Raw genomic sequence first — 18,120 nt, 5'->3', positions numbered from 1 at the left:
AGGAACTCACGTCTTACTTACCTGCATGCAAACACTTTCAGAGGGCTATTAAACCTCATCAGCCTGGATTTGTCTCACTGCAATATTTTCGAAATCCACCCACTTCTATTTTCACACTTGCCTTCTCTAGAAAGTCTTGATTTAGCCTCCAATAACATGCGGTATGTCCCACAAGCCTTCAGGAACCTCTCCAGCCTCACGAGGCTGTCCCTTGAGGGCAATCACATAGAGGCCATCGGCAGAGACTCCCTGAAGGACCTGGAAACCCTGTACGACCTGAATCTCAGGAAGAATCGGATATGGATCATTCAAAATGGTGCTTTCACAAAGCTTCTCAGATTGGGCATGTTAAATTTAGGACACAACTTCATCACTGATCTGCCTAATCAGCTTTTCGAGGGGTTGATCCAGCTCAAGACTATGCACCTTGAAGCCAACAGAATCACTGCTGTTGAATGCACCTTCAGACATCTGCTCAACTTGAGAAACTTGTACCTGAACAACAACCAAATCTCCTCTATCTCTGACTCTGCTTTTTCATACTTGCACAAGCTGCACTTCCTTCATCTGAGCAAAAACAACCTCAGTTCCCTCCCCATCCGCTTGTTCACCGAACTGACAAAGCTGAAGTACGTGTTTCTATCCCACAACCCCTGGAGGTGTGACTGCAAGATGCTTTGGTTCTGGCAGTGGACGGCGACACGCAGGGCAGTGATCAAAGGGCTGGACTGTGCCTTCCTGGGCCCTCCCAACACAACAGCACTCAATGAACCCCACCCAGGGGACCTGAGGGACTGCACGGTGCCACTTCAGCTGGCAAGTGAAGACAAGTGCAGCGTGGGCAGCACCAGTGTGGCTCCTGAGCCCCCGAATCTCCCTAGCAAGGTCATCCTGCTGGCACTTGTCTGCTACATGTGGTATAATGTGAGGGGATGGGACACCTCAGTAGCCACATTTTGATGATATCTGAATTATAAAGTGAAGGCTACTTATTTATTTTCTTGCTATTTGTTTGTGAAAAGAGGGTTTTCACAACAGGTAGATTTTATATGGAAATCAAGGGATTTTATTATATAGGAATAAATGCTTTCACTCATGGGCAATGCTTGAATCTGAAGTGCTAACATCAAAATTCAGCGTAAATGCTCACATTGGCAATTTCAGGGCTGGGGCTTGTGCTGGTGACACAGGGCTGGGAAGCATGGCCCCACCACAGCCTTTGTCCTCCCCCGTTTCCAGGTGACCACAGCCAGGTGTGACGTCTCAGGGAGAGGCTACTTCCTACACATAGTCTGTACTGGGGATATTGTGAGTACTGCTGAAGTAAGAATAAATTGCTCATGTTGCAGCACATCTGGAGTCTCTAGAAAAGGCCCAGTCCATCAGCATTTCTGTGAACATGTGGTACCTTCCCACAGCAGGCACACAAGGAACTTTGCTGTTAAGAGTATAAGACATTGTTGGAGGAGTGGGCAAAAATGTCACCACGTAAAACATTTTATTGCTCACCTGCTCCTGACAGTACTGAGCTTCAGCTCAATGTGGCTTTGCACTTACCCCTGCAAGGAGCTCGCTTGTCTCAGGGATTGTCTGTAGGAATTCTGTCTCCCTGCATGTTATGAGCTCTGTCACAGCATCACACCTGTGCCATACCCTCAATCTGCCTCCCTTCAGGTGCTGAGCCATCATGATGCCTCCTTCACACATATCAGCCTTCTCAATTCTTCCAACAGGAATTTTCCATTTCTGCAGGTATATTAAAATCCCTTGTCCACCGACACAGTTACATCCAGAAATGCTTGGTATTTTTGGATGCTTTTTTCTTTGCAAGATTGGGACTTGCAACATATTCCTGGCTGGATAAAACACCTTTCTAGGCTAAAACCCTGCCTGGCACAGAGTCCCTTGCAGGAGGAAACCTCATCAGTCTGTAGGAAGCAATTCCCCATGCCAGGTTGCAGAAGCAGCCTCACAACCTCCAGAATCAGCAGCACCATTTGCCAGCAGTCAGACAAGGAGCCTGGTGCTCATAGTAACAGTGATGGCAGATCCCATCCTTCAGGCAGTCAACAGCAGATCTGGATTTCCTGCAGCGACTAAATTGAACCACAGGTAGAGTGACTAAGTCTGCAGACCTGCCTTGCAGAACAAGCATGGTCTCCCTTTGGCTTTGTCTGCCAGCACACAGAAGACACAACCTGCACAGACAACATTTGTTTTCCACCTATGGGAGACTTCAGGAATGTAGTAATTCCTAAAGCTGCAGTAAGCAGAGTCCCCACCAAATGCAGCTGCCTTGCTTGCATTGCAGCTCCCTTGCCATTAGCTATGTGGGCTGGTGGCCACACGGCCAGGTCTGAGGAAATTTGCTCTTTGCAGCTCTTTGTCTTTGAGGTGCTTTCTTGGAGAAATTTCTTGCCTGTGATTATTTCTCACCTGACTTACAAAAACAGGAACACCTAGATAACATTTTCAGCAACTATCACTGTATAAACACTTGCCACAAGACATGCCCAATGGTTACCAAGTGCTCACAGAAGGAAGCAACAGAACGTGTGGCAGATACACCATACCTGTCTCTGTCCTTAGAGGAATCCTCCCAAGCTGATAAGAGGTAGGAGAGAAATAAACCTTTGTTTAGGGTTGAAAACACACAAACCAGCACATTCTGACATGGAAAACCAGCCACGGAGTGAAGAGTAAGACCAACCTTTGCTGTTGTACCACTGAAGAGACAAACCGGGGCTGCACAAAACCACACACACTGAGTCCTCCTTGTTATCAGATTTGTGATAAGGTTTGTGTAAAGTATTCAGTGGTCAACAAATTTTTGCCTTTTTTTTTTTCTGCTCTTTCACCATCCTCACTTTCCTCAGCTTCACATACTTTTGGGAAGTAGTGGAAAAAAACTCCAGTTTGTTTCTTGGTATTGCATTCCTCTCTGCTATCAAGCTGCAATAAAAAAAAAAGGCAGAAGCAAAAAATAACCAAGCAAAGTTCACCTCCCTAATTTTTCTAAGTCCCTAAAAAGTTAATGTTTTCCATTGAATAATATAAGTTGGTGAAAAAATTTTAAGGAGAGCCTTGTCTCCTGGCAATGCTACCAGAAAACATTCCTTCCACTTTTACACCACCACCTCATTAAACACTACAGGAATACAATTAACTTGCTTCTTCTGTGCTACAATGAAATAGCGATAGAAATATTTAACAAGTTCGATGCAGTATGCTCAGGAAGAACATGTAGCTACACTTTTAATCCACAAGAAATGAAGCTTGCAAGGAATAGAAAAAAAACTTCTGGCAAAACCCACAGGCCCTGAAGATGCAATCTGTGCCTGGAAAGACATATGAAAGAGAACATTGAGATTAAGGACAACACACACCCACAAAGGCAGCAGCAAGCTCAACTGTTTAAAAAAAATATTGGAGTAAAGCTGTCACTGCTAAAAAACCTTGGAAACAAAAGCAGAATTGAATAAACAGAAACTAGTAACCGAATATATATAAACAAATAATTTAATATGAAAGAGCAAAAAGACTTGCAGGAAGAAAGAAACATACATCTTGGTTCCTCTTGAAAACTTTTAGGTGTGTTTGACAAAACAAACTATTTGAAAGTTTGCTTGTCAGAGGCTTTACTGGTGAGAAAGCACAGGGGTTTGTCCTGTCTATCCTGCACTGGACCTTCACTTTAAGAGCTCCACTTTGCTTTGACCCAAAGCTTTTCTTTGAGTGAACCCATTTCTTAAATACATCCAGAACAAGAATGAGATGCTTTGCCATGCTGTAATTGTCAGACTATCCATTTCTCCCCCTTTAACCTGGCACCAGGAGGCAAAAGAGGCAAGACAGGACAGATGCATGTGGTCAGTTCCAAAGACCAAGAATTTTGACCTTAATTATACCATACCCCCAGCCAGTGCTGTAAATCACTAGACCACTGTCTCAGAGGGATGGATGTGCCTACTTATGGTATATCGTTCCATCTTCAGTGAAAACATGCAATTTCCTGTGGGAAGCTTTGTTAACATATTTTCTGATGAAAAAATTGCACCAGTGGAAAGTTCCCAGCTGGATGTATGTGAGGTTTCATGCAATAAATCACTGTGGGGGTTTGCTGACACTCCCAGCACTCTCAGAGCAGTGAGTGTTCCCAGCCAGTGCTCTTGCATCTCCTGCCCTCACCCCTGCAGCAGGCAGGGCTTCTGCATGTCTCCTCTCAGGTGCACCAGCTCCACTCCAGCTCCCTGCCAAATTCCCTGTTCCCTTGCACGTTTTTCATCTCCTACACACAGAAAAATTAAACCACTTTCTCTCTCAATTAGCCCTCATGTAAACTTTCACCTCTGAAGCCCACAAGGCAGAATGGCACAGAAGAAGCTGCTGCTTCAAAACAAACCTGTTCTTTCTTTGCTTTTCATGGACCATTCGCTGCTGTTCTCCCAGCAGCCTCTCAACACACTTCAAAGGACCAGCACCTAACAGCAGATTTGCATCTGGCCATTAAAGATGCAGAAAGGTGTGTGACACAGCAACCCAGAAGCAGCAGCTGTAACTGAAGACAGGAGGCCACGCTGGGTCAGTGCAAATAAGAAGAGACGCATGTATTTAAATGTTTTTATTTCAACTAATGTTTTGCCACCATATTACATCACTTTGAATAGCTTGGAATAGCAATATGATCTCAAAATATAGCAAACAGCTTGCCAAAGCAAGATAATATTTAATCCTATGGATACAACATATTCCTTCTTTGGCGACAAGGCTTCCATTTATCTGTAAAAATAGTTTTATGTCCCAGCAATATTTGCTGTTCACTTTATTGAACCCTGCTGTTTATAACATTTGCCTCTTCCCTGCACAAAACCTCCCCCACAGTGTAGTATGGTTTTATATCCAACAGCATTTTAAATAAAAAAGTTATAGTTTTCATGCAGATTTTTGTAAAAATTATTTTCTAGGTGCACAGAACTGGACCAAGATGCATACAAAAATGCATTCACTTCCATTTGCAGGTGTAACCATGCCATCAGCAACATAATACCATATGTTACTGCAAGAGGTCCAAGGATGGTGGTATTATCATATGTAGTATAACCTTAAAAAAAATAATAAAAAAGTTATAGTTTTCATGCAGATTTTTGTAAAAATTATTTTCTAGGTGCACAGAACTGGACCAAGATGCATACAAAAATGCATTCACTTCCATTTGCAGGTGTAACCATGCCATCAGCAACATAATACCATATGTTACTGCAAGAGGTCCAAGGATGGTGGTATTATCATATGTAGTATAACCTTAAAAAAAATCCAACCCAAAAAAAAACAAATTATCGATTACCACAAAAAAAACCCACACAAAAACAAACAAACAAAACCCCACCCCAAACAAAAAAAACCCTTTTTATAAGCAGCAAGAGAAAAAACTGCCATGCTTTATTGGTAAAGTAATCATAATAGTTAGATGTATAAAAAAGCACCATGTACAGAGAATACCAGAGGAAGATCATCTTCCTAATTACACATTTCTCATTCAGCATTGTGAGCTGGCCTGCAGATCCCAACTTGTACTGTAGCTTTATTCGCAAAGTTAAGGATGTGGTCAAACCTAGAATATGCTTGAAGTGTATGACAGAAATTAAATAGGACTGCAGATAGAAATTAGATTTGTTTCCATTACAACTCATACCAACCACCTTATAGCCCTCGGGGTGAAAAACCACACATCAAGTATCTGAGAAATAATGGAGTGAAAACAGCTTCAGAGCAGTATTGCAAGATGCAGGGTCTGCTATGAATGCATTTCTGTGAGCTCTTGATAAGTTAAACTTTCCTTTGGGAAAAGAGCATGTCTGTTGGTTAAAACTCCTCTCCCTGAGAATTTTGATAAAGAGTTTTGTCTTGCAAAGCAAAACAAAGTCCTTTGAACTGCAACAGTTCCTAGGCCAACAGCATTTCAATGTGGTCACAGCCGATCTGCTACTCATGCACCCAGGGTGGCAGGTTGGGTTTTTGTTGCATTTTGGGTTTTTTTCTTTACAACTCTTTTATACTCGCTTCATTCCTCTGCCCATCAAGCAGGCAAACACGGTCATGACCATCTTCGGTTTCACCTCCACAAGATCTTCTGGAAGAGCATAAACTCTGGCACCAATTCTTCTTGCCATGGACACAGCATACCTGTTCACCATGGAAAAATGAGTGAGTTAGTACCAAAACTGCTGACAATAAATAGCAAGTCAGTTCCTTCCCTAGCCAACACAATTTGACCTATTATTTATTAATATTCACAATGCACAAGAGTTCAATCACATCACATCTTTCTGGTTTTTAATTTTTTTCTTTTGCTCTATTATCTTTTGCTCTATTCCTTTTCCACAGCAAAGTGCTTTTAATGTGCAAATTGACCTTTGAATGTCAAGTCTACTTTACCAACAGATAAAAATAAAATTTAATTAATATCTGTTAGGGATAATAGACAGCATATATAACAAAGGATTAATAATGTCACATTTACATTTCCCCTTCTGTTTGCTCCTTATGAATAACCAAGTGAGACTATTATCTGCAAGAAACTTTGCTGTCATTCTGCCACTGCAGAACAGTTGCAGAACACACATTTCAAAAGCATGTTTTAATAGGCATACTTTAAACTTGACAGTCTATGATGATTCAACGAGACATGAGCCATACAAGGGTTCAATTTCAAAACTGAGCAACCAGCTGTGCACTTCATATGGCTGAACAAACAGGTGAGAAATGGAGTATCATTGCTAAGAACTGCCTGAGCTGTTCTGCATTTCTCCCAACAAGCCAGAGAGCTCAGCCAACTGCTCCCTCCAGCGTCACGGGCAAGGACAGCAACTGGATTTCAACAAGTGCTGCCTGCCTAAAAGGTACAGTGTTAAGAAACTGAAAACCACCGCAATAAACTGTGGTAAAAACACCTGCAGCCTGAAGCCAGTGCATAGGTGTATCAATGCAAAACAGCCTTTGAGATAGCAAACTTACTTAGCATTATTTTGTTTGTCATCTTCTGATAGATGACCAGTCTTTACAAGGTCATAGTTGATACAACCAGGCTGTATAGCATCAATTAAATCCACAACTGCCAAGCTCGTGCTGATAGTCTTGTCCTAGAGAATACAGAGATAGAAGAAAAGATAAATGTCTAATCCTTAAAGCATATGTCCCACCTCAATTCAGCTGCTCTGCAAAATGCAACAAAACAAGCTTTAAACAAGCCTTTTCAAAGCAGCAGTGTTAGTGATTACTCCCAGCTGGACCCCAGGGAAAACCAAACTGCTGCTTCTCCTGTGGCAATAATACAATATTTTTACTCCAATTTACTGCAGGTGCTCTGAGAATGCAAAGTAATCGATGTGCAAGCAGCAGGTCTGCCCTGCTGACCACAGCCCAAGGGACAATGCTCACCTCCAAATACTCACTAGCTCAGCCTCTATGCTTGCCACAGCATCTCAGCCCTCACCTCTGCTCCAGATCCTGACCATCCTCCCAATCCTCTGCCACTCACCTGCTGTCTTGCCCCACCACTATTCCCCACTGTGGGCAGTCCTAAACAGTCTCCTCTCTGGCAGCTTGAAACCACTCTTTTCCCAGCACACACTGAATTCTGTCCTGTTTAAACTCCTTTCTAAAATGCCCCTTCTGTTCATCCAGCCAAGAAAATACTTTTTAGGCACTCCTCTCCTTTTGGATGCAAGAGGGGAACCTGCACCTTGAAGTTCTGGATGGAGGTGGACTTTCCAGCTTCTTTCAGGGTCTGGTTTACCCAGCTGACTATAATGTCATCATTGGCTTTCTGACCATCACCCAGGTCCTCGAGGACATTCAGCGTGTACCTGAGAACCAGCAGAGAGAACAAGATTAGGCACAGGGCCAGTGCAAAGCCCTGGTGAGCATCACAGCCAGGATGAAATGTGAGCCCATGGCAACTTGGAAAGTCTTTGCATAGTCTTGGCTCTTTTTTTTTTTTTTTTTTTTTGTAATACTCCTTTAGCAAAAAGAAAGAACCATCGATCTTACCAGAAGTGTGATTTCTGTTAAAGCATTTAGTCTTTCTAGCCTTTCAAGTCCTTTAATATAAGCTCACAAAATTGCCTGGGCTCAGAACACTTGTTCAACTGTTTCACAATTGACCATTTGCTCCATAGGGGTAACACGTTACCAAAAGATGTGTATTAACTCACGAGTAAGCATTCTGTTCTCTAACACCAAATAAGGAGCTACCATGCAGCTCTTTTGCAGATACATATTTGCATCATCTTAGATTTCTTCAGAAATATACAAGAAAAAGGACAATCAACTTGATCTGTTTCTCCTTCCCCCCATTCCAATGAAAAAGGGGTTACAAAGCAGCCCTAGAATGTTTCCTCTCCCAATTTCCAAGTAAAAACTAGAACATGAAAGTTGTGTAATGCTCCTCCTCAGGGTTTCTGCACGTGGATCAAACTTAAGCAGGTGGGAAAGCAGTGATCCTGGTTAGCAGGATGACCACAGGTCCACCAGCAGGCTGTCTGGAGGTCTCTGCTCCAGCATTTCATCTGCAGTAGGATCAGCTCTGCCACAGTTTTGTCCAGTTGTCTCAGAAACCTCCAAAAAGGACAGAAGTTTTACAATCTTTCTGGGCTACCTGCTTCACTGCTGCAGTGCTCTTATGGCAAAAAAACTTCCCAAATTCTGTACTCCATTCACAAGTTTTACATGTTTGAAAGGGGGCCTACCTTCTCATCAATTGCCAGACCAAGGCTAGTGTCAGCGTTGGGTTTCCGTCGTTCAGATCCTGTCCACCGATGCCAACCAAGGAGAACTTAGCTGGATGTTTTCCCAAGTCTACAGCATAGTTACAGTTTTCTAGCTACAAAGGACAAGAGTTTAAATAGAAAATTACTCACAAACACGCTCACTTGACTGGAAGCCTGTAATAGAAATTAAGTGTCCGTGGCTTCTTTTAGAGTCTTTTGCCATGCTCACCTTTTTCATATTTGCTCCAAGTTTAGGATATGGAGGTTTGTTAACCTTATTCCAGTCCACGGGAACTTTGATCTTTTCATATAATTGTAGTATTACCAGAGCATCTTGGAGATCACTAAAGTGAAAAACATTGATTAAGTCTAACATTTCAAGACTTGAGTGCATTCTGACTTTGTCACATCATGAATAATTACTATTCTTTAACAGGTTGTTGCAACTTCAACAACCCTAAAAAGAAAAAAAAAAAAAACCACATCATTTTAACCTTTAGCAATTTTCAGTGTAGGAGCAATGCTCCATGCTTATCATCAGCCAGCTGCACTGCTACAGCAGGTTTTAGCATGATAATCAGCAACAGATCCAGGGAAGACTTCTGCTACATAAAATCCAAAGGTAGCCACCTCTCTGACTACAGAGTATCTTGCCTCTTGCCTCCCCACTGACTACAGAGTATCTTCCCTCCTAACTATCAAGTCTTGGTTATGACTTTAAAACTAGGTGACAGGGCATTTGATTGCCCTAATGCAGCTGCTTAAGTAGATCCAAATGTATCGGGATCTCCGGGTAACAACTTAAACAAGGTGGGGAAAATAAACACATTGTCTTCAGTCCTTAAAGCCAACTGCTGGTGTGCTGAGCATTGGATCAGACATCCCTCAGCTGCACATTGCAGGAAGGGTGCAGTGAGCATCTCCCCCTCCCTGCCATGATACTTTCTCAAGTTCTTTGCTCAGCACTATGGGCAAGAGGACACTGGTGGAGGTACAACTCTGTCTCACCTAGCTGGGCCTCCCAAGAGTGTGACACTTACCCATAGAGGTGATTTACATGAGGGTTCACACCAAGGGAGTTCATCCAGTTGCGGAAGGTCCGTTCCTCACGTGTCTCTCCTAGATGAGAGAACATACATTCATGCAAATTCTGAAAGCTCAACACTGCACAAGGGGTTTACACCTTACAGGGCAGTGAGCTTTGAGCAATATAGCTCATCAGTAGGTTTTTGAGCACTCAAAGGCTATTTCTTCTATTTAAATTTTTTCAAAGGAAGAGGGTGGCCCTGATATTTAGTCTTGGATATCAGTTTGTTTTGCCAGGCCCCAGAGGAGAATGTCTTTTGCACTTTCTGCAGGAAGGTGTTTCACATGGGTGTTAGCTAACTGCTGTCTGTGAGCCAGGCAGCCAAAGCCATAATCTAAGTTGTACCAACAATTAGGGCTCCCATGAACATCTCAATGCATTACTGAGGTGCTTGTGCCCATCACAGGAAATGGCAAAACCAACTTCCTTGGCATGGGGAGTGACAGGCTGCTGGCAGCGTGCCTACTGATTTGGGTTCCACATCAGGGTCAGAGCAGCTGAACAGGCTGTCAAGTACCCTTCTTATCTACCCCAGATGAGTAAACAACCACTGCAGCACTGAAGCCTCAAATCATAGGTGTTACTTCAATGGAGATACCTCTGCAGGGCACAGCCTCTTATGACACAACTGTGCACTTAAAATTAGCAGGAGGGAAATATCTAGTGACTGATACGGCCATCACCTTCCAGTAGGGTCCAGTCGATGTCCTGGTTTTCGGGCTTGGTAAGTGCTGGGTACTTGTTGAACAGGTTGGCAACGAAGGCCAGGTTCAGTTTGGGATTGCCACTGACCACGTCAGCCGGTGTGACGAACTGCCGGCAGCCAAGCCGATCTGCCTGCTGAAGCATGTACTCTGCTCTCCTCAAGTCATCCTTCTCCTGCCAGGGAGGCAATGGACAAGAGCTGTCATGGAAGAGATTGGGCTACAAAGCAGATGGGAAGCTCCTGACCACTACCTGGACTAATGTCACAACTCCAAGTGCCTTCATTAGGCATCAGTCACTAATTGAACCAAGGGCTGAAGCATGTATGCTAATCCCTGCTGCTGTGCATATAATTATCCTGGTTTGGGTTGGAATTTTTCCTAGCATGATGCTTTCCAAGCTTATCTGTTTTCCAATTTTATGCTTTTGGAACTTAGTGGTTCAAAAGCAGAAGTCAGCAGGCTCCTGAATGGAGCCAAACCACCAATGATTTCTCTGTCATCTCTGTTAATTGGTGGGTAGTGACCAGGCTGGCAACAGCCACTCATTAAGCACATGCCCGAGCTGTGCACATGGCCACCGACACTGTACACGCTCTAGAAATTAAGACACCAGGTTACCTAGATGTCATGGGGCAATGATAGGGATACAGGTAGTTCACAATTCTACAGGATGAGGTCGCGACAGACTGAATACTTACATTGAAACCTGACATGTTAATATCGATCTGAGGCTCTCCTTCTTTCTGCCCTTTAGGTGCAATTTGATTGAGCAGGTGGAAATAAGCTCTGGAATCCTGAAATGGATGAAAAAGAAAATTCAAGTCTCATGCACAGCAGTGAATACACCATAACAATTAATTTCAGGCTCATCTTTAAGAAGTCACCGTGCGTAATTGGTTTATGTACCTTTACTGAATTGCCAAAATCTGTAAGCTTAAAATAGAGCACAGTGGTAGAAATCCAGGCAGCAGAAAAGGAAACAGAAAAGGAAAAGGTTAGAAATACTTAAGATGAAAATGATGAAGTATAATTCTGTGAAAATTGCCTTTGCTAAAAGTTCTGATGCACAGCCTCGTCTCCAAAGACTGGAGGAGACAGTGATCCTGTGGTGCCTGCAGTCATAGCCCCCAGATGCCAAAAGGTAGCCTGAACCCCGAAACAAGGCAGCTATTCCTACTGTACAGGAATGATGAATGTGTCTCAGCAAGGAAATTCCAGACAAAGAGCTGATATTAAGATGTCTGAATGTTTTCTCCTGCACCTGCATATTGATTAGAATAGCTTAAAGGAGAGGCCAGGGATGGTCACAAACCAGGAGGAACAAATAGCTGCAGTAATTATTTATCAACTACAAGTCTTTTTAATCCTCAGCACTAAGGAGGACCTCACCATATCCTGGCAGCCTGTGGGATGAAACAAAGAAGCCAACAGCTATCAGCAAAACTGTAGGTAATTTCCAGGCTGGAAATCAGAGTGACCATGTGTGGTGCACGCATGCACACACAGGTCAGATCTATACACCTCAATTATATCTTTTTCTGCTGTTTCAGTCTTCTCTCTCCTCCTTGAAACCGTTGGCCATATGAATAAGCTCCTGAAACCTGCTGAGACCAGTATCCAGAAACCCCACACTGACCAGGAGTCACCATCCTCCATTTCTCACTAGTGCTGAGGAAAGAGAACCACCCCTTCGCATCTGAAAACCAGCTTTAAAGAGTCCCCACTCTCATTTCTACTCAACTCAGTGTAGAGAGTAAGAGGTTTTGTTTCCCTTTCTCTCTCCAGCCTATGACATTTTGGATGAAATGCCATCACTTGCCAAGAGTGTGTGGAAGTTTCACTCTCCAAGGAAGCATTTTTCCCTGTTATTTCCATCAAAAAGAGATGGATTAAGGACATTTGAAAACACATGAGCAATACCAGCTTCATATTTGATTAAAACTTGCAACAGCTTTGCAGTAGAATCCCACCAGCACTGGAGGAAACATTCAGACAGTTCAACGCTGGGCTCAGCCTCATGGCATGAGAAACTGTGGTACCTCGGATATACCATCCATAAGCCTCCCTGTTAAGACCACTCAGTATATTAGGGTTAAGAAAGGTCCAGTTTGCAGATGAAGGGCCTCATTTACACATGCAAACACAGCCCTGGCTGGCTCCCAGTGTTTTCCCAGGCATATTCAGGACAGGAGAGCTCTTGGTACCTTGATATCCGAGCTGAAGTTATTGATTTTGTGCCAGCCTGCATTTTCCAGGTGGAAGTTGGCCCATCTTAGGAGCAGCTCTTCTGGGGATAACTTCATAAGGTCCTCCAGATTTTCACCGTCACGGAGTAAGGCAGCCAGAGCTGGAAGAAAAATACTTGTGAGGGGAAGAGGCAAACCTGCATGCCAGAATTAGAGCTGCAGCAACATCTCAGGGGAAGAAGGAATGGACAATACCAACTACTGATTATGTCAAAATATTCTGGGTAGTAGTGGAGTTTTCCTGAGTTCGCTGTTACACAGAGAAGAGTATGAATGATCTAGAAAACTGTGTGTAAAAAGTATTCTCCATTTTCTTGTATAACAACAAAATTCTCTGGATTTTACATGCAGTCTTTTAAGCTGACGACAGTAAGCTAAATGCAAATGTACTTATATCTCAAAAAGAATTGCTTCCAAGCAGTTTCATAAGCACTGTTAAAAAAAGCCAGAAGAGCCAAGATAAGCACCCTTTCAGCTGGCTGGTGCTTCCCTTGCCATGAATTTTCAGTCTAAGCCAAACAATGTCACCACGTCATGATGGGGAAGTTTAAATAAGAGACACTGATGCCCTTCTATCCATCTGGGTGTTCTGATAGCCCATGTAGGAATAACAGCTCTTTGAATGACTTGAAAGGTTTAAATTTTGGAGGTTGTCATGCAGGACCAAGTAAGCACCAGGAGAGATCTGCAGCACTGCTTTCCCACTGCCAAGCAAGCATGAGTTCAGCTGCACCACTCACAGAGGTGAGGAGGATTTTAGGAGAACCAAGACATTGTGAACATATTATCAAAGAGCTGAAGCCCTCCTCTTATTTTTTTAGGAAGACATGCAGTTGTCTATAATCCTAAAAGGATGCAAGCAGCTTTTGCCACCTCCCAACATCACTGGATACCTATGGCTGAAGCAGCCTGGGGCATCACCAAGCAATGTGCTCATTCACCCCAAGGCTTGAGCCAAGGTGCCTCTTGACTTAGACTGGTGTTCAGCCAGTTCCCCAAGGCTGACACATGTTACCAGGATGCCACAACCCACCTGCATGAACCTGCTTCACAGTTACACACACACCGGGAAGCACTCAGTTTGGCACATGCCCTGATGAATCCCTTCCAGCAGAAAGGAGGGAGGGAAGAGGGAGCAACAGGGGGAGCTGACAGTGCAAGCAACGTGGTGTTCATGCTTTAGAAGTAATCACTGAAGAGTTTACCTTCATTTCTGCTGAGCTCAATGTCGGCGAATAAGCCGATCTTAATGATCTGCCAGAGGAGCCCAAGGACCAGGTGTGGTTTCCCTTCCCTCAAGTCCTCTGCGCCAATATTGACAACATGACAACCGATGGCAGATGCAGAATTCAAGGCAAGGTTCAGGTTCTCCTGCAAACAGCACAGCCTAGTTAGACACAGTCCAGGGAAATGCTGCTTTGCCTTTCATCCAGCACTAGCAGAATGGAGATTTCCCCCTTGCCCTTGCTCAGACAGCAGCAGCTCAGAGGAAACACTCCCAGCTGCTCTCCAGCTGAAGTTCTAACAGAGCTGTGGTGGCAGCAGGCTGAATCAATAAGAACTCAACTAGGCACCAGGGTTTAATTTCAGCCTCCAGTATTTAGTTTCAGCCTCCAAGTTAGTTGCATCTAGTGGCATCAACAAAAATAAGGCTAGAGTAGTACTAAGTTATACACACACACACATCCACAGGCATCCAGACAAAAGCAACCTGTTGTACTATGAAATGATGCAGAGAAAGCCAACACCAATAAACTTATTGTTTCAAAAAGACAGCACTGTAAATAATCACCACAGCAATATCAGGTGTGCACAGCATTTGTCACTAAGTTAGCATTTTTGTCTTTTGAACTGTGCCCATGGAACTGCCAATTATGCACAGTACAAAACTGCATTTAATAATTAAGCACAAGTTATAAAACTTGCTCCTTTCCAGCGTTCCACAATAATGCCTTAAGCCACCATGCTGCATTCATTAATTCTAACTGAATATTAATTTCAGCAAAAAAACAAGGAAATGCATTATACCTGAATTATGAATGGTGTGAGTTTCTTCTTGTTAATTGCTCTTTCATCAATCGTGTCAGGAACAGAAAGATTGATCATTTTGCTGTTAGGAGGAAAAGCAGTAACATTTGAACAACATTTACTGTTTAATCTGACCAAAACTCAACATACTGTTACAATACTCACCACAGTACATCTCCTTTTGACAGTTAAGTTTTGTGTACTTATTTTCTTTTCCATAAAATCGAGATTGTGTAAAGCAGAAGTTAATATTTACACTACCAAGAATGTATTTGTAACTAATAGCTAAGCCTGAAACCTTAAACATGCTCCTGGCTACTACTGATCTCAGCTGTTGGAGCAAAAAGAGCACATGAATTATTCACAGTGCAGCCACTGAACTAGTGAAGAAGCATTGCTCTGCTGACATCCACTGTACATTCTAGTAAGACAACACACTTCCTCCTATTGTAAAGGTGTACTACTGCTGGCAAGAAAAAAATGTCCCAAAGAAGCTCAAACATTTGGAGAGCTCAGTGGGGAGCACGTGAGCACAATGAATTTTTAATAAACAGGAAATATGGCAAGTTTTTACTTTACTTTACAGGCAAAGACTAAAGACCTGAATTACTTGAAACTTGGGAAATAAAAAAAAGAAAGGCAATGGCTCACTAAACTTATTTTGTGCGTTGATAGAGATACTGGAATTCCAGACTGATACAGTTCTCCACTGTATTTATTTACTTAGGTTACAAACAAAGAACCTAACGCACAAACCCAGCAAAACCCCCATACACAGAAGGTGGTTGGTGTTTAGCAGCCTTCTGTTTTCAGCATGCAACAAAATAAATCACCTTACTTAGCGCAGTGATTAAAAAAGCACCAAGAGGATTCACAGAAAATCCATTTTTGGGTTAATTCCCAAGGTCACTAACACTCCCACAGAGAATACAGTCTGTCTAAACATCCAAGAGAATGGGCTATTTATCACATATGCCCTCCCACAAGCTACCCAGCACCAGGCTGGGTTTACATCAGGACAACTTCTGCTCCCACAAAGCACCTTGTCCCCCTTCAGCAAACACAAGTTTTAAGCCCAAACAAAAACATCAGATGAAAATATGAGCTTGTGAAGCTAGCACAGCAGCTGAAGCATCACACAATGACAGTGCAAGCCTGGGAGACTGAGCCCCTTCTTACAGGTGAAACATTTTCCACACACACTAGTCACGAAACCAGCCTAGAATAGGATAAAAAAATGCCCTAAGTACAGTTTTGGGAAGTTATTTTGGTGATTGTTAATTTTTTTTTTTCAGTTTAGGAGCCATCGTGACTTACCATAGCACAATCCCATCTCCCACAGCTTTGAACAGGTCATCTGTATTTGGGTTCATTGGAATAACGTGCCTACAGTCAGGATCATTTTCCAGGGCTTTGTTTATCCAGTTTACAAAGGCATATTTCTCTTCCTCTACGATAACCAATTGTAAATTTAATACAGGCTTTTTCATAACATAGCAAAGATTTTCCCAAAAGAATCAGTGTACAATAGCCCAGGGAAATAACAGCCCCACTATCATTACCACACTATTTTATTAGTCACATGAAGTTTAAAGAAATATTACTCTCGCTTCCAATTACCACAATATTCCTGTTATTTACTTGTTACTCAACGACTTTATAACACTCAAGTGTGACACAAGGACTTCATCAGCAAGCACAGTTAACAAAACAAATAAGCACACATTTAATTTCTGCAGTGCTAAATTGGCATTACCCTCTAATTCCGTCATGCTCTCACCTTGACAGGAGATCATTCAGCTCTTGGAGAACAAGAGCACAGGGCAGGGCAGTAGAAATGGACTGGGTTTGGTATAAGGCCTCCACTCACCCAAGAGAAGAGCAGAAAGGCAGAGCAGTACCTGAGTAGGAGTGCTGTGTCCCCTCACTGGAGAGCTCCGAGGTCCCTCCAATCGCACAGATTCCTTCCTTCCTGTTAATTGCTTTTCTGAATGTTTTAGCAATATCGCTGCTTTTCACCTCTTGGAAAATCTACAATTTAAAGTGCTCTGTTAGTCAGGAAAAACTCATCTTCATAAAACAAAAGGACCACAGATGAAGCTGTTCCTTCTCAGCTTTGAAGCAAACTTCACAGTAAAATCAGCAAACGTGAAGGGCCCAGCAAGTGTGTAGTGGTATTAATTTTAACACAGAGAGTGGGCAGAGAGTTTGTCCCACTCTCTCAAACACATATTGCAAGTGCCTATTGAAACAGAAGCATTAGCCACGAAGTACCTTGCATATCTTTACCTTTACAAGTAGACTTCAAGAGACCACGAGAAAAAAACGTGAAACCTTTGCAGTCTGAGAGCAGGTACACATGCAGCAGTTCCTGCAGGACCAAACTTGAGAAAGCTGTGGTGCAACTTTAACCTTTCTGCGTAAGCCAGATGCTCATGGGACTGTGACTTCAGTTCACACCAAAGACTTTGTCCACAATCCAAGAAACAATTCTCTTTAAGCATATAACAGTGCAATAATGTGTAACAATGAGTGCTCCAGGTAAGGATTCCCCTCCCTTCCTCAACAGCAGGCTTGGGCTAACTGAAAAACATCTTCACATCTGAGAGCAGAAGAGATGCTTTAGCGCAGAAAGATTACATGTGCCATTTGCACAGGTGGTATGTTACTATTAGTGGCCCCAGGGTCCTACAGAACTGAGCAAACATTAGTAAAAAACACATTAAATGGCTGGAAAGTCTACTGTAACCCCCCTAAAACTGAACTAAATTAGTTTCAACCATGGTGAAAACACAAATGAAATGTATACACAGGTTCTCCTAACACTATCCAGAAAAAGACAATGAAACAGTACTGTAAAGCAGAACATGAAGTGCTTCTGTTAAAAAGAGGGGACACGAGGCTGCAGAGGTGTCACAAGTCCAGCCTTACCTCCCTTAAACACAGGGAAGGTGGAAGTCAAGATGATGACATAGTGTAATTAAACCATTTCTTAATGGCACACAGAACTTGAGCAGGTAAAAAAGCTGACTGAAGACTCAAGAGCCCAAAAGTGGGGGGATTTATGGTGGGATGGCTTTAACCATAAGGATTTTGATGCAGATTTCTTTCTTTTAAAATTTGCTTGGTTAATTGCTGGTATGGCATACCTTCTTGAAAATGTGCTTTAATGCTGAGGTACCACTAAGTCGCTTGGCCCCAAACTCAAGCTAGTTCATGTTGTCTTTTGTACCATAAACCCCAGCAAAAATGCTCAGAGATAGAAAATAGCAACAATTCTGCTT

The 18,120-nt window shown here is 42.8% G+C and overlaps 2 protein-coding genes across 3 annotated transcripts in view; one reads left to right on the top strand and one right to left on the bottom strand.

Annotated features, from left to right (window-relative positions):
* Positions 1–156: 156 nt before the first annotated feature.
* LOC103803445 (nyctalopin-like) lies at positions 157–960 on the top strand. Its single transcript, XM_009076003.1, has one exon. It carries the CDS (start codon positions 157–159, stop codon positions 958–960), a length of 804 nt encoding a protein of 267 aa, XP_009074251.1.
* Positions 961–5,717: 4,757 nt separating this feature from the next.
* The window catches only part of PLS3 (plastin 3), a 20,863-nt gene continuing 8,460 nt past the window's right edge, over positions 5,718–18,120 (bottom strand). The window contains exons 3-16 of one of the 2 annotated variants that reach the window (XM_009076000.1): positions 16,738–16,867; positions 16,154–16,286; positions 14,837–14,918; positions 14,014–14,179; positions 12,767–12,909; positions 11,469–11,495; positions 11,261–11,356; positions 10,539–10,734; positions 9,809–9,887; positions 8,998–9,112; positions 8,748–8,881; positions 7,742–7,865; positions 7,015–7,139; positions 5,718–6,183 (exon numbers count right to left, since the gene is read on the bottom strand). In XM_009076000.1, coding sequence (XP_009074248.1) covers positions 6,051–6,183; positions 7,015–7,139; positions 7,742–7,865; positions 8,748–8,881; positions 8,998–9,112; positions 9,809–9,887; positions 10,539–10,734; positions 11,261–11,356; positions 11,469–11,495; positions 12,767–12,909; positions 14,014–14,179; positions 14,837–14,918; positions 16,154–16,286; positions 16,738–16,867 — 1,683 coding nt within the window. In that variant the 3' untranslated portion in view covers positions 5,718–6,050. The remainder of the gene's footprint in view (positions 6,184–7,014; positions 7,140–7,741; positions 7,866–8,747; positions 8,882–8,997; positions 9,113–9,808; positions 9,888–10,538; positions 10,735–11,260; positions 11,357–11,468; positions 11,496–12,766; positions 12,910–14,013; positions 14,180–14,836; positions 14,919–16,153; positions 16,287–16,737; positions 16,868–18,120) is intronic. The other variant, XM_009076001.1, reaches the window with a different exon arrangement.

This window comes from Acanthisitta chloris, unplaced genomic scaffold (genome assembly GCF_000695815.1).
Source record: "Acanthisitta chloris isolate BGI_N310 unplaced genomic scaffold, ASM69581v1 scaffold38355, whole genome shotgun sequence".
NCBI classification, from domain to species: Eukaryota; Metazoa; Chordata; class Aves; order Passeriformes; family Acanthisittidae; genus Acanthisitta; species Acanthisitta chloris.
Note: the sequence above shows the minus strand (reverse complement) of the source record. Positions and strands in the feature narration are given on the sequence as shown.